Source organism: Artemia sp. Qi Xiang Cuo, chromosome 4, assembly GCF_049724085.1.
Source record: "Artemia sp. Qi Xiang Cuo chromosome 4, ASM4972408v1, whole genome shotgun sequence".
Taxonomy (NCBI): domain Eukaryota; kingdom Metazoa; phylum Arthropoda; class Branchiopoda; order Anostraca; family Artemiidae; genus Artemia; species Artemia sp. Qi Xiang Cuo.
The window spans coordinates 85,151,363-85,177,841 of NC_142797.1; the positions used below are offsets into that span (position 1 = coordinate 85,151,363).

General features: G+C 35.5%; 1 protein-coding gene across 2 annotated transcripts; it reads left to right on the plus strand.

Moving 5' to 3' along the window:
* Positions 1-853: 853 nt before the first annotated feature.
* LOC148953553 (protein D2-like) lies at positions 854-26,154 on the plus strand. 2 transcript variants are annotated; one of them, XM_089088597.1, is made up of 5 exons: positions 854-1,082; positions 14,149-14,246; positions 17,234-17,357; positions 22,404-22,617; positions 25,914-26,154. In XM_089088597.1, exons 1-5 carry the CDS (start codon positions 884-886, stop codon positions 26,050-26,052), a joined length of 774 nt encoding a protein of 257 aa, XP_088944723.1. In that variant the 5' UTR covers positions 854-883; the 3' UTR covers positions 26,053-26,154. The 2 variants fall into 2 exon arrangements, with proteins under 2 accessions (XP_088944723.1, XP_088944724.1); XM_089088598.1 differs by having other exon boundaries at positions 873-935.
* The last annotated feature ends 325 nt before the right edge of the window (positions 26,155-26,479 follow it).

Sequence of the window (26,479 nt, forward strand, 5' to 3'; positions counted from 1 at the left end):
GCCGAATTCTACTTCGAATGAGTCCTCAGTCACCCGGATCCGTTGCCAACTGTGGCCTGTAGGCCTGGCTGAAAAAAAACTTGAAATTTGGTTTTTGGAAAACAGAAGCTGAAATTGAGCTGAAATTTTGAGGATAAGTTCCCAGGTCCCAGGAAAGCTTATCCTCTAAATTTCAGACCGATCAGACAACGTTAAAGGGGGGGCTGTGGTGGGAAAAATTAACATGGGCTCTTACAGGAAAACGAGGTTTTTCGTAAATGTAAATTCGGGGGGTAATTTTTTCGGTCTGAAAATATCAAAAGGCCCTAACAGGTCGAATTCCGGTTCGAATAAGTCCTTATTGACCCAGATCCGTTGCCAACTGTGGCCTGTAGGCGTGGCTTTAAAAAAAAAAAATTATGAACATTAAGTGGCTATATTTGGTTTTTGGAAAACAGGGAAGGAGTGATCGGATTAAGCTGAAATTTTGAGGATAAGCTCCCAGGCGCTAGGAGAGCTTGTCCTCTAAATTTCAGCCCGATCGGAAAACCTTAAAGGGGGACTGTGGTGGGAGGGTTGAAACTTCGGCCCACTTTCCCCCATGAAGATAAAGTCGGATGGGGTTGAAATCTCAGTTTGAGCTTAGGCTACAAAATGCGATCACCGCCGTCTCTCTGTGACCGCTAGGACCGGAAATCACTTAACATTGTGGGGGGTCGCCTCTTTAAAGAGGCACAAGTGTGCCTCCTTGATTACAAGTTTGTTGGACAAAGTTTGTAGTAACAATTCCTGATAAGCTGAAGTTTTGGAAACTAATAGATGGCAGTTTATATTAATTGGTAATTTCATCAGCATCATTAAATTTGGCAGAAGCAAGTATTTGAATTTTTTTATTTTTCTTGGGATGGTTTCGACAGGGAATGTCTTAAACCTGACTCGGACCGTGGGGTTACTAAGTAAACGATGTTTCGTTCCCTCTAATGCAAATAATGGTCGGTGGAGGGTATTAATTCATGTAAATACCATCAGAAATTTGTCAGTTATCCCAGGAAAAAATTCTTTGGGAACTTCTCAGCTTTCAAAGTGGTTGCCTAACAAAAACAGTGAGTATGTAAATGTTTGATAATTGATTGCATTTAATCACATTAAAAGAAAAGGTAGAAGTAAGATAAATTAGGTTTAATGCTGGAATGCTAAGCCTAAAAACAAAATGGTATGCTTATTTTCATTTAACAATCCATTTAACTTGTTTACTATATAGCTGACATTGCTTATCAAACCCGTTTGTGATGTCACAGCTTTGCTTATCATAACCCCTTTAACAGTTTGGGGGGAAGGGGGACTTCAAAAACATCTTCCCATGACATAACTTGTCCTCTAAAGTCGATTTTGATGTTTGTAGTGCTCCAAGTCATAGTACTTTATAAATATTAAAAAAGCTGCTAAAGTGAATTTTTGGGAAATTTGGAGTTTGGGGGGAAGGGGGATTTAAAAAAAGAATTTGAGTTTGGGGGGAAGGGGGAATTATTGTAGAATTAGTTTGGCCTCTAAAGTTGATTCTGATGTTTTTAGCGCGCTATATGTTAGTGCTTTGTAAATATTTAAAAAGATTCTAGATTATATTTTTAGAAAATTTTGCGTGGGGGGGGACGGGGGATTTCAAAAAGATCTCCCCATGACATAACTTGTCCTCTAAAGTCGATTCCAATGTTTGTAGCGCTCTATGTCTTAGCGCTTTAGAAATATTTAAAAAAGCATCTAAAGTAGAATTTTGGAAAATTTTGTAGTATGGGGCAAAGGGGGATTTCAAAAACATCTTCCCATGACATAAATTGTTCTCTAAAGTCAGAATTAATTGTAGAATTAATTTGGCCTCTAAAGTTGAGTCTGATGTTTTTAGCGCGCTATCTGTGAGTGCTTTGGAAATATTTAAAAAGCTTCTAGATTATAATTTTAGAAAATTTTGCGTTGGGGGGGACGGGGGATTTCAAAAACATCTCCCCATGACATAACTTGTCCTCTAAAGTCGATTCCAATGTTTGTAGCGCTCTATGTCTTAGCGCTTTAGAAATATTTAAAAAAGCATCTAAAGTAGAATTTTGGAAAATTTTGTAGTATGGGGCAAAGGGGGATTTCAAAAACATCTTCCCATGACATAAATTGTCCTCTAAAGTTGATTCTGATGTTTGTAGCACTCCATGTCTTAGCACTTTACAAATATTTAAAAAAGCTTCTGAAGGTGAATTTTGGAAAATTTTGGGTTTTGGGGGAAGGGAGATTTCAAGAACATCTTCCCATAACATAATTTTTCCTCTAAAATTGATTCTGATGTTTGTAGTACTCTATGTCTTAGCGCTTCAGAAATATTTAAAAAAGCTTCTTAAGTACAATTTTGAGTTTTGGGGGAAGAGGGATTTCAAAAACATCTTCCCATAACATAATTTGTCATCTGAAGTCAATTCTGATATTTGTAGTGCTTTATCTATTAGTGTTTTAGAAATATTTAAAAAGCTTCTTAAGTAGAATTTTAGACATTTTTGAGTTTGGGGGGAAGGAGGGATTTCAAAAACATCTTCCCATGACATAAGTTGTCTTCTAAAGTCAATTCTGATGTTTATAGCCCTCTATCAATTAGTGCTTTAGAAATATTTAAAAAGCTTCTAAAGTAGAATTTTAGAAAATTTTGAGTTTGGGGGGAAAGGGGATTTTAAAAACCTCTTCCCTTCATGAGTGCACGGACCTATAAAAATAAAAACATCTTCTCATAACATAATTTGTCCTCTAAAAACAATTTGGATTTTTTTACTGGTCTATCTCTTGTCAAATCCTTTCACTAATAAATAAAGTTTAAATGGCTTATCAACACAGAGTTGCCTTCTACCCCATGGCACCTGCTTGCTACTGTTAAAGGGGTTATGATAAGCAAAGTTGTGACATAACAAAAGGTTTGATAAGCAATGTCAGCTATATAGTAAATAAGTTAAATGGATCATTAAATGAAAATAGGATTTTGGAATATATTTTAATGAACAAGGTTAACAGCTGAAGTTGTGTAAGGTAAGCAGTGATTTATAATTATGATAGTAATATAGGATGAAATGTGAGCTAAAACAACTAGTAATGTGCAGTAAATTTACCATTATATAGAGGGGGGAAGGAGTGGAGGTAGGTACTTCAAAATACCTTCCTAGGACATACCTTAGCCTGTAGACCCATCCCTGAAAGTTTCATTTTCCTAACCCAACCCCTTTCCAAGATAGCCAAAAGCAACTAAAGTAGAATTTTACCAATTCTAGTTTAGCTATTTCTTGCTTGGCTATCTTGAAGAGGGGTTGGGGTAGTATTTCCATAGATAAAGAAAACACATAAAGGAGATAAGACAACATAAAGGAGATAAGAAAACAAATTTGACTTAATAATGTGAAAACAAAAACAAAAATTTTTTAAACACGAAAAACGGGTTTTAATTTTCTAACAAGCAGTGAACTACAAAACAATTAATTATGCACAAAAGCTCCGAATTTTTCGGCCCCAAATCCGGTATCCTTTCTAAACGGAAAAAAAAATAAATAAATAAATAAATAAAGCAAAAAAAAAAAAACAACTTAAATTACATTACAATAAAAAATAATAAAAACAAAAAGAGAAAAAAAAGAAAAAAAGAAAGAAAAATATAAATAAATAATAAAAAAAATCAAATATTAATTAAACAATTAAATTAACTTAATGTATTTAATATTTAATAATATAATAATTTATTTTTTAATTTATTAAATAAAATATTACATTATCTTAATTTATATATTTATTATAATCTAATACTCCAATTATATAAATTGAAAACTATCAAATTTTAATAATATATTTATTCTTAGACCAAAACAATAAAAGGTCAACTAACCCCCCGTCCATAACCCTTAATTAAATTTCACAAGTTCATCAACCATTTTATGAATTATAAATTGAATGGATTCGTTTTGTTGCAAGCTTAGCTGCAGTTCGTTTACTTTTCTCATCATTTAACCCATTCTGACCTTTATTCGCAAGGTCATCTTTCGTTTCAGAAATATTATTAAAATCAGTATTGGTTGAATATCTTGCCTGCATTTTAATTAAACTATTATAAATTGAATTGATCCCAAATTCCCCTTTATCTCTATTGATGCTAGTACCCCCATATATTATCTTTTTTATTTCTATAATTTCCCTGAAGCTTTGTAAAAGTCCTACAGACGTATCTACTATTTTGTTTGATCAAATAAAATACTGTGATGAGGAAAATTATAAAGATGTTCTGCAACCGCTGACTCAAACGTTTCTGGTGTTTTGTTTTGTTTTAGAGCGTAATCTATTGCATTCTTGTGTTGTTCTAGCCTATTTTCTAAAGTTTGTTGCGTTCTACCCACATATAATTTTCCACAAGAACATGGAATTTTGTATACTCCCTTTTGCAAATTTCTCGGTATCTTGTCTTTCCCTTTATTTAACAACGAGCTTATATTATGTCCAGATTTAAATGCTGTATTTATATTATGTTTTTTTAATTTTTTACCAATTTTATCAAAAAAATTAAGAAGAGAATTAAAAAAACATAATATACATACAGCATTTAAATCTGGACATAATATAAGCTCGTTGTTAAATAAAGGGAAAGACAAGATACCGAGAAATTTGCAAAAGGGAGTATACAAAATTCCATGTTCTTGTGGAAAATTTTATGTGGGTAGAACGCAACAAACTTTAGAAAATGGGCTAGAACAACACAAGAATGCAATAGATTACGCTCTAAAACAAAACAAAACACCAGAAACGTTTGAGTCAGCAGTTGCAGAACATCTTTATAATTTTCCTCATCACAGTATTTTATTTGATCAAACAAAAATAGTAGATACGTCTGTAGGACTTTTACAAAGCTTCAGGGAAATTATAGAAATAAAAAGATAATATATGGGGGTACTAGTATTAATAGAGATGAAGGGGAATTTGGGATCAATTCAATTTATAATAGTTTAATTAAAATGCAGGCAAGATATTCAACCAATACTGATTTTAATAATATTTCTGAAACGAAAGATGACCTTGCGAATAAAGGTCAGAATGGGTTAAATGATGAGAAAAGTAAACGAACTGCAGCTAAGCTTGCAACAAAACGAATCCATTCAATTTATAATTCATAAAATGGTTGATGAACTTGTGAAATTTAATTAAGGGTTAGTTGACCTTTTATTGTTTTGGTCTAAGTATAAATATATTCTTCATTTTTGATAGATTTCAATTTATATACTGGGAGGAGGCGAGTAGAATCAATATAGACATTCAGTACATGGAAGTGTTTATTTAATATATTTCCATTTATATACTGAGAGGAGGCCAGTTGAAAGACATTCAGTGCATGGAAGTTTTTAATTAATTTGTTATTTTTTTTCTTATTTATTTATATTTTTCTTTTGTTTTTGCTTTTTGTTCTATTTTTTTTTTTAGTTTTTTTTTTTTTAATTTAATTTAATTTTTTTTTTTTTTTTTGCTTTATTTATTTTTTTTTTTTTTTTCCGTTGAGAAAGGCTCCGGATGTGAGGCCGAAATATTCGGAGCTTTTGTGCATAATTAATTGTTTTGTAGTTCCCTGCTTGTTAGAAAATTAAAACCCGTTTTTCGTTTTTAAAAAATTTTTTTTTTTGTTTTTAATGGAAAAGCAGTGTGGTCTAAGAAATTACTTAATAATGTGCAGAATAATTTTAGTCAACACACCTTACATACAGCCTTGCTATACTTTTCCCCCAACCCCCTCCCCCTCTTGATGTGAAAATAGCCTATATAGCCCAAATTGTATGTTTATTATCTATTCTCAGATTGTGTCACAATTTTTTCAACCCATCATGGGCGTAGGGAGGGGGGCAGCTGCCCCCTGCCTAGACCTTCAAATTTACATTAGATATGGCTGAAAAAGCAGATGGTTTGGAAAAAGCAGTTGATAAAACTCCATCACATTATCAACTCCCCCCTAGACAATATGCTGCCTACGCCCATGCAACCCATGTACCTGTAAATTGAATCAACTGTGATGAAACAAAAACTTAAAAAAAACAAGTCACAGGTGGCATAATCTCAAATGGATTGAGAGCTTTAAGGTCCTCTGGACCTGTAGTGCTCTTGAGTTGATGACTACCAATTGAACCTCCACTGCTTCTTCTCCCACTCCTTGTCAAGGTGGCATTTAAATGACTGGATGGAAGGAGCGCTGATAGTTGAGTCCTTCAATTGATTCCAATGGTTTATGACTCAACTTGAGAAGTACATTTGATGGGTTCTTGATCGGGAGCTTAACTTTGGCAGCTTCTTGGAGTGTCCTCTTGTGTAGTGATGGCTGGTGCTATGACTGCCGCTAAAGATGGTAGAGTTTTCTGTTCAAAGTTTGTAAGTCAGCATCATATTGCTATGCATGCATCTGTAGACAAGGGTAGGTAGCTTAAATTGCTTGAGGCAGTCCTCATATGAAGTTGATTTTAGGCTTTTCATGCACTTTGTTGCTTGCCTCTGAACATTTTTGATGAGCCTTACATCTTGCCAATAAGAAGGACCTGCAAGGCACATGCCAAAATTGAGATTGGTCCGTTTTAATAGGCCAAGACTGGAATTTGCACGGGAAACAACATGCTGAATGTGGCTGTGGAACTTCAACTTGTCGTTGATGATGACACCAAGGTCCCTTTCTTCTTCTCTTTTCTCTAGATGCTCCCTTGTTTTTGTGATGGGATTGTAAATTGAGTAGGTAGCCATTGGGTTGTTAAGTCCAAGGTACAGAATACAGCTGTATTGATGTATTGAATTGAAGGAGCCAGTCTTGAGTCCAATCCTGTAGCCTGTCTATGTCACATTGGATGGTCTGTGGATTTGCAATGCCAAACAGTTTGGCATCATCAGCAAACAAATGTATACTATTATCTACATGATTGAAAATGTCATTGATGTACACCAAGAAAAGTGTTGGGCCTAGTACAGTTCCCTGTGGTACCCTGCTCATTACCATGGCCTCATGGGAGAAGATTGGCTGGCCACTCATCTCGAATAAGTGGATTCTCTGCTTGCGGTTGGTGAGGAAATTCATTAGCCAGTCTATCACAGCTGAATTGATGCCAGAGGCAGATAATTTGGAGTGCAATCAAATGTGTGGTACCTTGTCAAAAGGCTTGGCAAAGTCCAGCAGCAGTAGGTCAACTATGTCCTTGGTCAATCAGATTTGTAATTTCTTCGTATGATTCCAACAGGTTCATTTCGATTGGTTTTCTTGAGTGGCATCCTTGCTGCTTTGGCGACAAGATCTTTTTTGTGGTTAAATTTTCGAGAATTGAATCATTAACAATGAATTCAAGTATCTTAACAACAGCTGAAGTTAAGCTAATAGGTCAATAATTATCAGATTTGGTGCACTCACCTTTTTTGAATACTGGCGTTATGTTGGCTACTTTCCAGTCTGCTGGTAGCTCTCTAGAGATAAGTGACGTCTGGAAGATTCTCGTGAGGGGCTCTGCGATCACTTCTGCAGTTTCTTTTAATAGTCTGGGATGTATATTAACGGGCCCTGGCAACTTGTTGGCATCATTTACTGATCTAATATCTGTAAACGTTTAAGGACATCTGTAGACAATACTGTGGTGCTCTCCATTGGGGCTTTTACATTGTATTTTGGTGGGGACGGTAAAGGGCCATCTGGTTCAGTGATGAAAACTGAGACAAATTGTAGGTTGAGTAAGTCAGCAAGCTTATTAGTGTCTTTAGTTTCTTTACCTTGCTCTGTTATCAGTTTTTTGATACACCGTCTATTGTGGTCTTGGCTAGAGACATACTGCCAAAACTTCTTTGGGTTTGTCTTGGCATCATCAGCAAGTTTGGATTCAAAGCTTGTGTGCAAGGCCTGCGTCAAGTTTTTAAGTTTGTTCTGGCTTTTGGAATATTTCTCTCTATTTTCAGGGGAGTGGTGTTTTTTATATTTCTTCCAATATATACTTTTATTGTTGATTTCCCTCTTAAACTCTTTCGTCATTATCGGAAATGTTCTTGGTTTGGGGAGGAGCTTGTTTGAGGTGTACTGATTTGCTTTGCTTATCAGTAATTCTTTGAAGCACTGCCATTGCTGTTCTAGAGAACCAGATAAGATGTTGTCCCATCTGATGTTGTTGAGATCCATTCTAATCTTCTCATAGCTAATAAAGATCTTCTTGATGTAGCGATTTGTTACATTGAGGAATGTTGTTCTAATGTCTATGGTGACATGATCACTCTTTCCAATTGGGGTCATGTAAGAGGTAGAGAGGAGAGTTTCTGGTCTCCTGAGAAATACCAGGTCAAGAAGGTTTGGTTGCTGTCCCTCCCTAGAACACGTCGGCTGGTCGACAATTTGGTCGACAATTGTGTCATGAATAATGTCAATGATTGGGCTCATAGGACCAGATGAGATGTAGGGAAACTGGTTGTTCCAGGTGATTTTAGGCAGGTTGAAGTCACCTGCAATTAGAAGATTGCCTTGGTGGGTGTCTGCAATCTTGTAGATGAGCTCTGCTAGTTTCTCATCTGTTTCCTCTGGTGATGGTGCTGACAGTCTTCTATATGCACATCCAACTCTGACAGAATGGTTGTCTTTATTCCCTGGAACTGGAATATCAAAGAAAATGGTTTCAGCATAGGGGCATCTGGTGAAGTAGTCAATTGGGGTAACAGTGTAAGAGGATTTAACAAGTACAAGTGTCCCATGGTGGCAATAATTAGATGATAAGTTTGATATAGTATGGTATCCTTGCAGGCTAAAATGTGAATTTAGAAGCTGGTTTGTTGAATTCCTGGGACACACCTCAGTAAGGAGTATAATATCATAATCATTTGCATAAATCCAAGATTTCAGCTCATTGATGTTTGTTTGGGAGTTGGTCAACGTTTGTTATTAGAGCAGAGAAATCTTGACTTACTTGCTGCTTTCTTCAGTTGAGTACTTCCTTATGGCAGTGATTCATGTTGAGGACCAGCTTGTCCAGAATGGATATGGAAGAGCTGGAGGATTTGCTATCATCTGATTGGTTGAGACTTGCATTTCCAAAGGACTTGTAGGATGATGAGTCTGAAAATTCATAGGCACTAACTGGTGACACATACTTCTGGGTCATTATTTACACTATGTACAGGGCTGGTAGCTGGGGTATCTAACAGTTCACGGGCTGGTGAGGGTAGCTCCCACCCAGACAAATCAAGTTTTTTTGAACAACTTTTCCATGGTGTATAGCCAAATTTGGCTCACCTAGCTCAATACATTATCTGAGTTCAGCAGATAAGGCTTTCCTTTTCTCTCATCTTCCTGGGATGCATCCACCCTGAACTGGATTTCCTGGCAAAGCTCGTAAGATTTTTGTAGAATGTATCTTTTCAAGTTTAGGTTTGGAACAGAGAAGAGAATTGGAGGGGGTTGGTTCTTGGCTGCTGGTTCCAGGTCTTTCAGTTGGCAATGGTTGCCCTAATAAGCGTCTGACGTTGCTTATGTTTGCACCCGTAGTCCCGTACTGCTCTGCAAGGTGACTTTTGATGAATGTCTGGTCATTATTTACTCCTGGCTGCAGTGGTACACCATATGCAACCACGTTGAGTTTTCTCCCCTCTCTATCTTTCTCCTGACCGAACAACCTCTGGATTTCGTCTTCGAGGTGAGAATTGATGGCTTGTTTCAGTCTAGATGCTTCCTCCTCCATCCCAATCTATTCAAGGCCTCCCTTTTTACACTCTCCCGGGAAGTTCTCATTTCTTTTAAATCGTTCTTTATGATGTCCTCCCACCTCAGACGAGGACAACCTGCTTTCCGTTTAGCCCTAGACAGTTGGTTAGAAAAGGACAATGTTTGGCAATCTGTCATCCTTCATCTGCACAACTTGCCCTAGCCACTTCAACCTTTCTCTGATTTCATTCATATTTCAAGGCCTCCCTTTTTACACCCTACCAGGAAGTTCTTATTTCTTTTAAATCTTTCTTTATGATGCCTTTCCACCCCAGATGAGGACAACCTGCTTTCTGTTTAGCCCTAGACAGTTGGTCAAAAAATGACAATGTTTGGCAATCTGTCATCCTTCATCTGCACAACTTGCCCTAGCCACCTCAACTTTTCTTTCATTATAGCCCTAGAAAGTGGTTGTTCAAAATAGTCCAAACATCAAATAATTGCCTCCTGGGATCACATAACCCACCACAGGCCCTGGGACAAGGTTTGTAAGTTGTGCAAGTTGCCCATTGTTTTTTATAAGGTTGGTTACCGTACTGGGAAAGGGGAGGCATGCTTGATCCTGGGTGTCCAAAAAGGCTTAGGGTATTAAGGTGGAACTTTCAGAAAAAGTTGATGGGGATGTCAAACAAAACCATAACATACTATATGCAGTATGGCTGTCAAAAGGGCGCAACAGCAATATCTAAGGACCAGCTAAGGGTATTAAGTTGATCATTTCAAGGCATGTTCAGGCATATGTTGAAGAATCATCAGAGGGCAACCAGTCCCCTTATCTTGTCCTTGAGGATGTCATGTCCCCACAGCTCCTGAGGTAAGGAACACAATTTATATAATTTTTCTTTTTGTAAAGTTAAGATTTATCATTGGGAAAGGGGCGAGGATTTAATCTTGGGTGTGCCTGAAAAAGCCAAGGGCTTGGAGGGAAATTTCGGGGAATAATAAGGGGTAATTTGAGCTAGATTGAAAGACACTGAGCTTCCTAGTTTATCAAAAAGACCTTTCTGCAATATCTTAGGAATGGGCAATGGTATTACCTTTAAACTTTCACAGCCACTACTACTGCCAATGCTACTGTGGGGCTATTTGTAACTGCTACTGCAACTACTTGCAACTGTGACTAAGATCACCTTCAGTGGTGATTACTTGCAACTGCATTAAGGACATTTTGAAGAGGCTATTGAATAAATCCAAAAATTTAAAATCAAAACACAAAATTCTCTACTGTTCTTGTAAATTTTGAGGGGGATATTGAACAAAATATGATCACAATTTAAGAAAGAATGTTTTATTCAAAATACTCAAAAAGTCTAATAACTATGCCCCTGGGGACACCAAGCACCCCAGAGCCCCTGGGGCAAGGGTTGTAAACTATGTAACTTGGTTATTGTTTACATTCATGATTTATCATTGCAAAAAGGAGAATACTTGATTATGTGTGTGTCTGAAAAAGCTAAGGTTGTTAAGGTTAAACTTCAAGGAATGTTAAGGAGTATGCAGAACTAAATTAAAAGACACTGTTTGCATCCAGGCTAGCAATAGGGTAAATTTGCAGTATCTTAGGAACAGCACAGGCTATTAACATAATACTTTCAGGGCCAGTACGACTACTATTGTTACTTCAACTGTGACTGCAATAATTTGCAACTGTGACTGCAACTACTTACAACTGCAAATACATCTACTTGTGGACACTTACAGAATTTATCATTTGAAAAAAGAATAAAAATTTGATCCTGGGTGTGTCAGAAAACGCTAAGGATATTGAGGTGAAACTTCAGGGACTATTGAGGGGGATGGTTAACTAAGTAAAAAGATACTATTTGCATCTAGGTTATCAAAATGACATATTTGCAATATCATAGGAGTGACTAAGGGTATTAACTTGAAGCTTTCAGAACCACTATTGTTACTGCTGCTGTGACTGCAACTGCTACTGCTACTGCTTGTGACTACTACTATTAGTACTGCTGCTACTACTGCGATTATGATTGTGACTGTTATGAGCTAATACTATTGAATTAAATCAAAAGAGTTTACCTGCATCCTGCTTGTCAAATTGCATAGTGCATCCAGGTTGTCAAAAAGGCCTATCTGCAATACATCACAAATGGCTGAGGCTATTAAGTTTAAAATTTCAGGAAATGTTGAGGGGGATGTTGCATTAAATCAAAAGACACTAGGTGCATTCAAATTGTCAGAAGGGTGCACATGGGTTTATCTATATTGATCTCAGGAACGGCTATGGGTATTAAGTGGAAACTTTTGTGGAATGCTAAGGTGATGTTAAACTAAATCAAAAGACACTGTGTATATCCCGGTTGCCAAATGGCAACGTCTGTAACATCTCAGGTATAGGGAAGAGTATTAAGTTGAAGCTTTTGGAGAATGTTGAGGGGGATGTTGAAATTAATCATTATAGAACTGTGTGTATTTTGCTTGTCAAAAAGGGTTTAGGTGCAATATATAAGGATCAGCCAACAGCATTTAGTTAAAACTTTAAGGGGATGTTGAATATTATGCATATCCATTTTCTTAAAATGGTGTGTGCTATAGGTGATATCTCTCAGAAATAGTTAAGGGTATTAAGTTGAAACTCTCAGGGAATCTTAAGAGGGAAGTTGAAGTCTATCAAAAGACAATATGGTTCTTCTGGTTGTCAAAAGGACTTATCTGCAATATCTCAGAAACAGCTAACATGTCATTAATTTTATTGTTATGTATTTGTTTTTTACTTTTTAACTGAGTCTTGAGCCTTTTTTTTTATGTATTTGTACATTTGTGTATTTTGTACAATGAATTATAATTATATTGTGCATAAAGGTCAAGATCTTTTGACAGATATATATATATATATATATATATATATATATATATATATATATATATATATATACTAGTGCTATTTTGACATAAAACTCAAATTTGGCAACCATGCTGGGATATAAATTTTTTAAAATAAATTGTATTCTATTCAAATGGTTTTAGTTGAAACTTTGAGGGAAGATTGAAGGGGATGTTGAAATAAATAGATATATATATATATATATATATATATATATATATATATATATATATATATATATATATATATATATATATACTAGTGCTATTTTGACATAAAACTCAAATTTGGCAACCATGCTGGGATATAAATTTTTTAAAATAAATTGTATTCTATTCAAATGGTTTTAGTTGAAACTTTGAGGGAAGATTGAAGGGGATGTTGAAATAAATTGAAAGCCACTAATTAAACCTGCTAAATTAAAGCCAAATATTTTAATTCTTCAGTCAAAGACATGAAAACTGGAGAAATTTTCGGTATATTAACCAATAACATACTTGACAATCAATAACAAATAGAATTTTTTAAATAAAACTTTCCAAAAAAGAAGTTGAAGCAGAACAAAAATTACTTCCAGCAAGAGTTTGGCTACTGCCCCCTTCCCCGTTGCATAACCGTAAAAGTTCTAAACCAGTTGCATAATTTGTGCTTTACTGAAAACAAATTTTACCATTCACATCTTTTTTTCTACTAATAGCTTAGAAAAAATCAAAGTGAAACAAAATCTTGAATTGCTGAATCTCCAGGGATTAATATCAAAACATATTACATATTGTTTGTTTTCATTAGATCTTTCTAGTTATCTTGATTATTATAGTAATGTATTTTTAGTCTGTTGTTGATGTTTTGAAAAACAAAGCACACTGTTCAAAATACAAACAGTTTTCAATAAAATGCAAATGATGCAATAGGCTTTATAACTTTTATGGTTAGCGGAGGAGGAATGGGACAGTAACCAAACTCGTGTTGGAAGTATTTTTTGCTTGTTTTAAGTTTGGCTTGAATGTTCAATTTAATTTTCACTTGTTTCAAGACCTTTATATCAGTGTCTATGTTTTGGGTTTCATTTATTCTTTGACAGTAATTTCTTGTCGTTTTGAGTTTGAATTATTGTAGGACTTTATTTCTGCTGGTTTTAAGTTTTATATGGCTCTTTACTTTCTTTGCAAAACTTCTTTTTCGAAAAGTTTTCTTAAAATAATAATTAGGAAATGTCCTTGTGATTATATTAATTTAAGAATCAATCAAGTCCCTTTATGCTATGTCCCTTCATGCCTTGTCAGTGTGGCATCCATTATGATTGCAAATACTTTTTATTTTTGTTACCAACCCTCTAGTCAGCTTTTTTCACTGTGATACTGGTTAAATTATTTTTGTTCTTAGTATCATAATGACATTTTTGTTGTGTTATATATGTTGGTTATGATATTGCTGTATTAGTTTTTTCTTTTTCTTTTTTTTTTTGCTGTGGTACTCTGTGGTGTTCATTTGTGGGTGTAATGTTCATTTGTGGGTTATAAATAAATAAGTACTCTTATGTGTAATTTTATTTTAATCTTTGTCTTTTCAGGTTGTCTCTTTTACAGTTCCAAAGCAATGGCTGAAAGTTTTGCAAAGCATCATGTTGTTCCAGATGTTATTGATATTGCGCCTCCAGCTGTCATGAAGGTACGAAATAAATATTTATGTATAGAGCTGTTTCCACAGTCCCACTTGCTTCTAATAGTTATTTTATTTCGGGTAAAACATTACACTCAAAAGGCACGAAAATATATAAAAATTGGAAATAATTTCTTTTTTTTAACGTAAGTTTGACCATTCTGTAAGAAAAAGTCCAATTTGCATCATAGCTAGACATAACTAGGACATTGTTTTTTATTTTTATTTATTTATTTATTACTCGTCAAAAAAGGTACAAAAGACGGAGTATCACTAAAAAAGAAAAAACACACACAAAAAACAAATTACAACACATTACACATAATCGAACAAATTACAAAGACGAGAAACAAAAACTCAATTATACACTGCACTGCAGGTACGTAAAAAATTTTACTTTTTAAACTCCCAAGTACTGAAGAAACATAAGCAATATGATTGATAACTTCAATTCAACTAACCTAACCTACAGCAAAATACTTGATAACTTCAATTCATAATCAACGGACTCAAACAACTAGTCTAAATATGATACGAGACGGTAGAAAGACTAAATATGACAAGAGATATGCAAATAAAATTAAATGGACAGGGAGTTACTGCCTTAGCAAACGGTACCAAGGGTGGGAAGAGACTTTCTCGTTGTACCGTTTAATTTGTTCAATTATAGCTACCGTTGGGTCCGCAATTTTAAAATTTTTAACAAGGCGCGAATTTCTTGTCCACGGCGGGAGCCGCAACAAGAACTTCGCATACTTAAAAAACGTGGATCTGAGCTTTCTTTTCTCTGGCTCAGGAAAAATTCTCCAAAACGGGCTTATATACAGGAAATGGGGAAGGGACACTGCATTATAAAGTCGAGCCAGAATTAAACGGTTGAAACGAATTTTAGATGAGACTACTCTACTGTAAGCAAAAGTCAGGCGTCTACTGAGATGACCAATAAGAAGGGAGTGGCTAGTTTTTAGATCCCTTCGAATTGATAAACCAAGGTAAATAATTTTCGAGACAGGGGCTACAGACAGTTCTCCCAGCCTCAGAGACGAGACCTCTTCTTGGCGCCAGTTGAACAGAAGAATATCCGACTTCTGTGGGTTAAATTCAAGACCAATGCGACTGTAATTTGATTATAGTGTGGAGAATAATTCTTTTGGTTCACAATACAACTGTCAACTTGTTCCAACCTGATATGTTATGCACAGGCTGCATAAACCCTAAATGAAGATATTTGCACTTTTATTTTTATTCTTCAGTTTTTTCTCTTAGAATGTTTTCAGTTGTTAAAGAATTTTATTAACTATTTTTAGTAATAGTTGTTTGTTGGCCTTTGCAAACATAATTATTAGCAAAAGCTTTATTAACAACTATATTTTAGGATCTTAGAAACACCCTAGTGCAGGAACATGCTCTGTTCTGAATGTAAAAATAAAATAAAATTGTTGTTTTTTTCCTTTACAGCAATGCAGGGATTAATTCACTTTGGAGGGGTACTGACAGGGAATACATTTGAATTTTGATTTGAGTTGCTCGGAATAACTCTCGACTATGTCTAGAGCCTAAAATTGCCTCAGGAATTTAAACCTCAGGAACATCAATAGCTAATCAATCCCAACATATTGCAAAAGCAACTAAAATGCTCAAAAAAGGAGATTTGGTTATTATGAAACAGAAAGAAAAATAAGGACAGATTAGTAGGTTGATAACATTCCTGCTTTTGGTGAAAACAGAAACAGAAAAACTGTTAATAAAAAATAGAAAGGGAAAGAAATAGTGAAAAAGCGGAAACTAATTTCTGTTTTTCTGTGCTTTATCAAAAACAAGAAAGAACAGTTTTTCAGTTATTTTTATTATATAAAAGCACAACAGTTGCTTTTTATTCTTTTTGGCAATATACCAAAATTTAGATTGGCTTACCATGATAGCTAATCAGGGATGTAGAAAGGGGAAAAGTATTTTTTGGTCTGTGACATCCAGAATCTTAAGATTTCTGCCATGTTTCCTACAATATCACGCATGTTCCACATACTTTGCATTTTTGTTAAAGCATCATCCTAAATCTTGGCGCTTTCTGAGGGAAAATCTTTAATACATGCATGTTATTAGTTTATGCAAGGTTTGCACAACAAAGTGTGATAAAGATAGAGAAACAAATCAATAAAAAAGATGACCAGCAAATTAATTTCAACAAAAGTGAATAAAGGTATTATCCTAACTTCCTTAACTGGTTGAGGAAAGGAGGGGTTCTTGAAAAACCCTAGGGGAAAAATCCAAAATTCTACTGAATGTTAAATGTCAAGTCTCCTAATGAACTATCTTGATTAATACAAAAAAATAAAAGGGGATTGGGGGGGGGGGCGCCAAAAGAAGGATTAGGGAGAGTAAACAAATAAGTAGAACAACAGGGAAATTTTTATACAAGACAGTGGAACGCCTTGTATAAAAATTTCCCTGTTGTTCTACTTATTTGTTTATGATGGAAAGACAGTGTGGTCTTCGTCGCTATTTGAATAGGGAGAGGTTTACTTCTCATTGATTTTTTTTACCTGCGTGATGAATTCCCCTTAATGAGCAGGATAAATATTTTTTCCCTGCATTTTTATGACGAATTTACGAGTAAGACTTTTTTTTTGGGGGGGGGGGATCAAAGTGGTTAAAACCATCTCCATGTGTATGACCCTGACTGCTATGCCGCTGAGGAAACTTGGATCAGTCTTGAAGAGAGCAGTGTTTAACTAACTTCTTATGCTGTCCATTAGGGGGGGGGGATGCAACATGAGAAATCCAGCCTGGATATCCATTGAATATTTTTGTTTCCAGAATAAATTAATGGTTAAGGTTATAATTCCATTGACTGAATATTTTTCGATTTTTTGCGAAGAGTTTTATGGTTTATTATTAATTAATATTTTCTTATTTGTTAAATTATTTCCTTTTTTAATTAATTGAGTTCATATTATATTATACTAAAATTATAATGTATGATTACATTTTACAAGGTTGACTTTGATACTGGTGTTAATGCTGATCAAGGAAATGAGCTGACTCCAACTCAGGTTAAAAGTCCTCCTACTGTCCATTGGGATGCTGATCTGAATTCTTTCTACACCCTCTGTATGACAGGTTAGTATTTATCTATTCCTATGTGTTTTTTTTTATTTACGTAAATATTTATTTATTTATGTTTATAATTAATGGAATGACTTTTTTTTGTCAAAACCCACAATTTGGTAATTTAGGGTAGTAATTAGGGTAAATTTAGTAATTATCTAGATAAATTTAGTAATTTAGCAAAATTTAATAATTAGGGTAAAGCCAAAATTTAGGGTAGGCCTATATAGGAAAAAAAAGAAGTTAGAAGTGAAGAAGGGACACATTTCCAGGGCCCAAACCTCAAAGGGGCTGGGAAGCTGTATGTAAATTTTAGTCTAAGTGAAAATATTTTTATTCTAATCTATTTTATTTTTAATTTTTTCATATGGATTGCTTTTTTGATAATATCAAAGCTAATTGCATCATACTCTGACTTAAAGACGTTACTGTAGAAAGGGGTAACCTAGAACTAGAAAGCTTCTTCTTCTTCTATTTAACAGCAGGCGGGCTTTTCAGTATAACTATTTAGCCCTTTTCCTTTTGCTTCACTCTGTGGGCTACAGAGCTACTGGCTTGATTGCCTCATATTTATTAGATATATTCAGATATCTTTCAGCAGATCTTTCGACTCTAGGAGTTCAAATATAAGATGATAGATGTCGATTTCTATGCTCTGTGTGCAGGTATAGTTGGCTAGGCTCTTGGTTGATAGTAGGATTTTGTGGTGTTTGAAGTATTTTAACAGTTTACAAAGCAAGGTATGTTGTGCAGACGTCATCATATTACATTCAAATAGGCAAAGGTCAATTGTTTCATTATTCATATTAGAATGCCTGCAAAGAGGGGACAGGGGAATTGAACCACTTGAATTAGAAAGCTTATATGAGAATGCAAGGAAATTTAGTCCATTTGTTCCAGAACGAATTCTATGATAAATTTTAGAAAGATACTTATTGGGAAAGGGGGAAAGGATAGGATTAATCTTATTAAAATTAATATCTGATAGCCTCCATCGGTAAATATCTCTAATTGGGATTGGTCTCCCACTTGGCTGGTCAACATTTGTAGCATTTTTGCTATTTCATCAACCTGATGATTACCACTTATGCCAGAGTGGCTAGGAATGTACTGAAAGTAAGTTTTTATGCCACTTGAAGCAATATTAACAATAATACTGAGACAATGATAAGTGTCAATGTCCAACTTATATTGAGGAGCTGAGGCCAGCAACTCAAGGCTTGATAAAGAGTCGGAATATATGATAATAATATTCGAATTTTCAATCACAGTTTGGTTTTTCTTAAGGTGTTCTAATGCCATGATTATGGCATTTAAGTCAGCAGACAATATATATAAATTATTAAATAATCTCTCGCCCATTGCAATTTTCAGGTGAGGAAGGAAAACACCACTTGCAACCTTCTCATTCATTTTGGACCGATCAACAAATATTTGGAAGTGATTTTTATAGGTAATTGTATTAAGTTCTGCCAATTTTTTGTGGACAAAAGCAATGGGGGTTAAATCTTTATTCCATTTTGAAAATTCAGTATTTATTATGGGAAATGACCAATTCCATGGAGGGGATTGGGGGAAAGTAGGTGCAATAGACTTTGCTGGTACAGGGAACTTCTTTTGAATATTGGCATACTCATCTGCAATACCTCTATACATGGCTGGATTTCTTAACCAATTATGTAATGTGTGTGAGCTATTTGATTCAATTTTTGTAAGATGTTTTATCAAGAGAAAGCTACGTCTCTCCCTTATTGTTGTTAATCCACTCTCCATAAGCAGAAACTTGGTGCTTGTGGGTTTCCTAAGACCAAATATGAGACGTATTATATCATTTTGTGTTGTTTCAATTTTTTGCATCTGGGTCTTTGCACATGCACCATAGACAATGAGCCCATAGTCAATATGGGGTCTTATATGTGATTTATAAAACTGGAGTAAGGTTTTCTCCTTACAACCCCAGGGTGTGGAAAGAAGTCTTTTTAGTATATTTGCTTTTCTATAACATTTTTCTATTGTGTTTGAAATGTGGAGGTGGAAATTAAGTTTTTGGTCAAGCATGAGACCTAGGTAATTAATATTATTATCTTCTGGAATAGTTGTTTTATTTAGAGATAGTTTTGCATTAACATGATTTCGCTTCCGGTGGAATTCGATTATTTTTGACTTGGTGGGAGCAATGGGTAAATCTGAATGTTGAGAGAATTTTTCAAACTGGAAAAGTGACTTTTGTAGATTTGACTGTGCTTTCTGAAAGGTGTTGCCAGATGACCATAGCACCAGATCATCAGCATATTGTAGATTCGTGTGGGGTAGGTTCATGTCCCAGAGATATAGGGCAAAAAGGAGGCAACTGAGGACTGCTCCCTGAAAAATTAAGCGTGAAAAATTAAGTATATTTTTGTGCTATTCTTCTTTATGCTAGTATTTACTCGGGTCCATCTTTGGCGTTTGGGGATTACGTCATTTTGCGTCAAATGGCAACTGTCCCAAACTGTTAGTGTTCATATTATAAGAGCTATAATAATCCCAAAAATGGTGTTCAAAGTTACTTTTGATGGCATTTGAACACTCAAATAATTTGAACAGGAGTTGTAACTTATGGAGTAAAATTTTTAGTGAAAAAAATCATTTATTGGGGGAAATATGGTATTACATTTAAAATTAAAAGGCAAAGAATAATTCAAATTGATGCAGTATCATAAGACCAAAGTCATGTCCAAAAATAATTTTTTTGCCATAATTGAGTCGGGGGGGGGGGGTCCTCACAGGTTGGTGGGTATTTGACCCTGTTTCAGCTGCTGTCCCGCTTGACTGCGAATAAGGAACAGCTAGGGCGTATTCAGGGGGATACTTTGTTTGTCCCCCCCCCCAGAAATTTTCGGCCGACTTGTAAAAAAGTAATAAAAATAAATAAAAACAAATTTCTGGTTCTTTTTTTGTGTGACTAAGTCCTGACGCAAAAAATGGGCCTTCTCCATGAAAACCTCACAAAATACCTCTCAAGTTGTTTTCTTGATTGATTGAGAACAAGATACCCAAGTATCTGTAAACACGCTTCATCTTAGTCTAATTCTTTCAAAAACTGTTCTATCATATCTAGCATAATGTGAAAATATAGAAAAACGATTTGGTCCTGACTGACTGTTAGATCATGGATGACACATGTTTCCTGTCTCAAGCTTCTTACGAATCCGCCAGTGTTTTTGATCCCAGTGCCTTTGTTTGGCTCTATTTGCCCACATGCAAATGAAAGATGGATCTTTTGTGCATTTTTTTTTTTTTTTTTTTGCTGGTGAAGAAGGGAATCCATCTTCTTTTCATACAAACAATCCATTCTTCTTCCATTGTTATTCTTTTCGTACAAATTATCTAGTTGTGTTATTATATTTTAGAAATTTCATGATCATCTTGATATCATCATACGCTTCTATCAACTTAGCTGAGTGTCTAATTTGAACTTCTTCAGGAATATTTCTGATACAGAGAAGGACACGTTTTAGACTATGCTTTGAACTGTCAAGAACCAATCTTCATTCTCATGGATCATAATAAATAACTCAAAATACAGAAGACTTGGGGTCTAGGTCCTTGACTCCAGGCAATATACAAGTTGATTTCGCTCTGTGAAATGGGTAAGACAATTCTGCTTTCGATTCGTGTACAATGAAACTCTTGTGCATCCATTCGATAAATTTTTCTTTCAGTCAAGATGCAAGTAGCTCTGATGCTTTTTTAGAAATTTCCCGACCACTTCTCAAGTCATTTAGTTCAGATGGAATGAACTGTTTGAATTTTTCACATAAGTAAGTTTAATTTTCATCTATTGATATGCCAGAGTTACCACTGCTGTCACTACTTTTTTCATCTGGATCTATAAACTTTTTAAAAATGGGTATAGGAAAACGTCAGGGTAAGTAATTTTGTGTCTATGTCTTACAAATTCCACTTATGATACAAAATAGTAATATGTTACTTGATCGCTTGAGACGCTCCAAATCATTCGAAATCGAAATGATAGATTTTCTTGCTTTCCTTCTTGATAGTTCAGTCATGAAGCATCTCTTCAGAGTTGGTGTAGTGGTGAGGCGTCACTGTTGGTCAATGTCTGGAAGCCTATAACTTGTCTTTTCACCAAGAAGAATTTTGAAATCTACCTTGTAAGCAGGTTTTATAGAAGTTGTAAAATTATGTCTTTGAGCAAATGTATTTGCTTTTGTAGCTGTGTCGTAGGGAATGTTTATTTATTTATTTTTTATGTTTTTCTTTTCTTTGTGTTACTTCACTTCTCCTGTTTAAATAGTGGTTTATCGATAAATTATTACTGTTCTTCTGCGTTTCGAGCATTTTCTTCTGCGTTTTCGAGCAAGTCATCCCCCCTCCTTTTATTTACAGTACTTATTACTTTTTTCTGTCTATAATTTGCTGTCTCTCTTTCTTTTACATCTACTCACTTTTTTTAATCTTTAAAATTTTGGCTCCAATAATCCTTTTTTCTCTCTCCACTTCCTCTGTCTTACCCCTCTTCTCTTCTGTATTATTTTCCTGCTAGCCGGAGAGTCTTGGAAGACAGGCACAAAAAAAACGGTGGTGTATACTCTTTTGTGAGGATTGATGTAAAATTTTTCCCCTTCCTAACACATATTCAAAGCTGCCTTGCCCCAACCCCTCGCCCATTCCGAAATAAATGTAGTGTAGCCTACGTTTCCAATCGATTCCCCAGCCATGAAGCAAAAAAGATAAACTTACTAAAAATATGGGGGAAGGATCCCCACTTCATCTTTAATTTAACTATTCATCCACCAGCACGCATACCACAGTCTAATTTTTTTCCTCATAATTTTTCCTCACATATACAACTTTTACTGAAAAAGAAATATATTCTAAAACAAAAATCATCACTGGAATCGAAACCGCTTGATATTTTTGTTATTACACCTTTGGTTTATTGATATTCAGAAATAAAAGAGCTTCTCGTAAGTGGGTTTTCTTATCAACACAGCCAACTATATATAGATAATGATCATTTACACTGTAGATTAATGGGTTGTTTTTTTCCAGACCCAGATGCACCAAGCCGAAAAGAGCCAAAGTTTAGAGAATGGCACCATTGGCTGGTTGTTAATATTCCTGGACAAGACATTAGCAAGGGCGAAGTCCTCTCAGAGTATGTTGGGTCAGGACCTCCCCAAGGCACTGGACTCCACAGATACGTCCTCCTTGCTTTTAAGCAAACGGAAAAAATAAGTGTAGATGAACCACGATTGACAAACAGGTAGCTATACATCTCTATTAATACTAAAAACTCGAACTGACTATGCTCGACTCGCTAGCGATCTCACTGCTAAAAACTTCTGAAACGCCACTTCTCGCAGAATTTTAGTCTTTCTTTACACTTACATCACATTCCAACTGTATGGGTTTCAAATTATTGGTTGCATCAATTGAAAGATGTTATGGCATTCTAAAAAACGATTACAACCTGGTCCTTGAAGGAGGTTTGACTCTCTGGTCTAATACCCTGAGGTATTTACTACTCTCATACTTTTCAAGACACTTCTATGCCCCTTTTTGTCCCTCACAGCAATTATTGCGAAATGAAGCTTTTAAGACAATGATTGTCTTTGCTGTCTCTTTGACACACAGTAAACAGTAGCGGCAATTCACGAAATAGAGGGCAGGAACTTTTAGAATGAAAAGACGAAAAAAAAAGAATGACATGGAGCAAACGTGCCACCAAAATAACAGGGAGTAGGTAACTTGTTGTGGGGATATTTTCAATATCTAGAAGCCATGCCCCCTCCCCTCCGCAATTAACGCCAATGCCAGAATGCAAATGAGTGGTCCTTAATAGTGGTTGAAAAGCCCAAAACGGATTTCAAGACAGTTCGTTCTCTTTTGGAATGTATGGCGTGCAGCCTAACGCCTTCTGAGCTGATACAGTTGTTTTCTTTTCTACCTTGTGAGCTACTTGGTAAACTATTCTATGTAATCGGGCGTTTCTTTAGGGGAGATTCCAAAATAAATTCGTCTATGCTTTCAATATCAATACATCCATCTATTAAATTTTTAAATTAATATAATATGGAAGTTGTATTCTTTCCAAAAACACATCGCATGATCTAGTTTCCATTGACAGCTTTTAATGTGGTGATAACCTATAGTGCCATATAAAGGGCTAACCTTTTTCGTTCGCAACAAAAACTTGTTGTATCAAAAAGTTTTTTTATAGGAATTTTTGAGAAACTAGGAATTCTTGGAACTCTAATCGTTTATTTCATTTCTTTTTTTTTAATTGTTCAGAAATTAAAAGTACTGCTGTGCTGGGACTACACGACAATTTCGTCAAATAATGTAGAATACTACACAAAAGTAAGTGAATGATTCCCTTCTCACTGAGTGAGGTTCTTAATTTTAGCCCCCCCCCACTCCCATAGCTGAATCCCTGTGATCGTCCACGTGTCATTTTTAGAATCAATTTTCCATAAATTGAGCTCCTCATCCGTCATCTCCAGCCCCGGACGTTCAGTGCCTACGGCAGCGTAGTATCTAATAGACTTCGTTTTAATCACCGGCTACTAGCTAAATTATATAACTCCTATGCGCTTCCTTCTTTTGTACCTTGCACCTTTTTGTCGTACATTCTTGCCAATGGAAATAAAACAACTCCGACGAATTTATTACTGGTGTGCTAAATATCTCCTTGACGTCACACCTTGGGCCAGGAATCAATGGACACCCAAGGTATTCCTTAATTTGTTTTAATTGTCATTTTCTGTCCTTCTCTTTTCTTTTTCTTCTCTTATACTCCTTTTGTTATTGTGCTTACAACGGGTCATAAATAAATTTAATTCACAAATTGGGAGACCTATTGCCCTTATAGATATAGTAAAGGAACAGATTGAGCAGCAACCGAACTGGCCTTTGTGTCTTCAAGCCCCCCTGCAGCCTTATATGGCACTGGATCAAAATCTCAAGATATCCAGTTTAAACAGAACGGCCAAGGTAATGTGAACGGCACAAAATTATGCAAATAGCCTATTTCAAAAGAGGCTTTGTATATACATTTTTATAGAATGATGGACATGTCACTGCTTGTTAAAATTTGAACCGTACAAGGATCCAAGCCCATTTTCAAATTTGGTACAAGTTTTCATGTCGCATCTTTTTCATCTTAGGATCACATTGGAATCTTTTCTAAAAAACTTAAGATTATAATACGAGTTTTGCAAAATAAAAAACAGTAAGTACAAATTTTGCCAAGGGTGTTTGGTTTCTACCTAAGTCGATATTTAAAGGTTTTGAACTAACTCCGTAAAAATATGAGGCTATATTCGAAACATCAGCGTCCAAAAACAGTACTTCGTTAAATGTGTACCTAATTTCCAGCACGTCCTATATCTAGGCATTTTTGAATTAGTTTATTACTTTTTGGACTTATTTTATATTTATATACAAAAATACTATTGCTACGTGTGAGGTAGGAAGTGTGGTTCTTAGTTGGTTCCGTGTTGAATCAGGAGTTAGCAGGCGTGTGTCCTATCCCTGCTTGTGGGGATTATTTTGATGAACTTTTTCCTAAGAAACGTAACAAAGGCTATAGGAGAACAGGATACCAAATGGAAAGATAAAAGTCTCCTAGACTTGCATTATGCAGATGATTTGAGTGTCCTCGATAGAAGTGTTACTAAAAAGACTGAATTTTTGGAGTTTTTGAGGATTCAATGTGCAAAAATATGTTTGAAAATGAATGCTACGAAGGCTAACTCTTAGACTGGGGATAAACGAGGGTAAAAGGGTAATTTTAAGTAAAGAGAAAATTGATAAAGTAGATAGCTTCACTTTCCTGTGTAGTAAAGATGGTTGATTCAGTGAAGATGCAAAGAGTAGAATAGCCAAGGCATGGTGTCTTTTCCCAGTTGTAAAAGTTCAGGAGAATAAGAATGTAGGTCTGTGAACTAAGATTCGAATATTGGAAGAATATCTGTTAAATCTTTCCTAGAGAAATTGTCCAAGGGTAGTTTTAGGCACTCGTTTGACCGACGGTACATTAAACAGTAAGCTGCACAGAAAATGCTGCTGGATCTTATTTTCTAGGACTATGATGAAAGAAAGGTTAGGACGACTAGGATACATTTTAGGAATGAAGGATAACATTGTCAAAGAGTGTGTATTTTGGCCGACCATGTGGAGGCAAAACGAGAAGCAGATCGTTATAGAATGGGCTGGAAGAGGTAGAAAGGAAGGAGTTAAAGGAAATTGGAACTTTGCGGTAAAGGGGCCAAAGAGTGTAGCTTTGAATAGATAGAAGTCGAAAAGGAGCGTGTGAAGCTATGTTGGTCTCTCAGGTGGCTCAGTGCTGCAGTTGATTGTTAGTAATAGTATGTTTAGCCAATTGTTGACAGGAATCGTTTGTGAAACATTAATCCCTGTGAGTCACGAGGACGAACATCCTCCACATATCCCGCCCTCCTCCGTTGGCTCTCTCGTGAATCACCTTGTGCTTAATCAAGAGATTCTTTATTATGGCTAAGTTTGTTTTTCTTTGTCAATAAACTTGTTTCTTTTAAGGTCTGGGGATAATCGAGGAAAATTTGCAATTCGCAAATTCGCCAAAAAGTACAACCTCAATCAACCGATCGCTGGGAACTTCTTTCAAGCTCAATATGATGACTACGTCCCAGAGCTGTATAAACAACTGGGAGCTTGATGTTTGTCTGTGGAGATTGAAACGTATTATTTTGTGATTTTTCTTTGCAATATTTTGGCCTTGTGATATATATTCTCCTTTCAAATAAAATTGTGGTGCAGACCGCTTGAGTTGACTGTTTCTTTTCCTAACACGACATTTTTTTTTTTTTTTTTTTTTTTTTTTTTTTTTTTTTTTTTTTGTTAGACCAGGGCACTTCGTATCTAAGGAGCTTTCGTAGAAACTTCGAAAAGGGCTCATTCGATTAGAAATTGGAAGGGCTAGTGCCCTTTTTAATAGTCGAAAGTGATTAAAAGGCAACTAACACCCCTTCCACGCCCACCATATGCCTAAACACATTCAATCAAAATTTTGAGATACCAATTTTTCTCAATGTAGTTGAAAGATCCGGAAAGTATGTCTTTGAGGATGACACTCCCCCACAGCC

Excerpts from the sequence above, each read along its gene's own strand:
- LOC148953553 (XM_089088597.1), top strand. The coding sequence starts at position 884 with ATGGTTTCGACAGGGAATGTCTTAAACCTGACTCGGACCGTGGGGTTA. Across the intron at positions 1,083-14,148 it reads GTGGTTGCCTAACAAAAACA|GTTGTCTCTTTTACAGTTCC; the intron begins GTGAGTATGTAA and ends TTGTCTTTTCAG. Across the intron at positions 17,358-22,403 it reads CTACACCCTCTGTATGACAG|ACCCAGATGCACCAAGCCGA; the intron begins GTTAGTATTTAT and ends GTTTTTTTCCAG.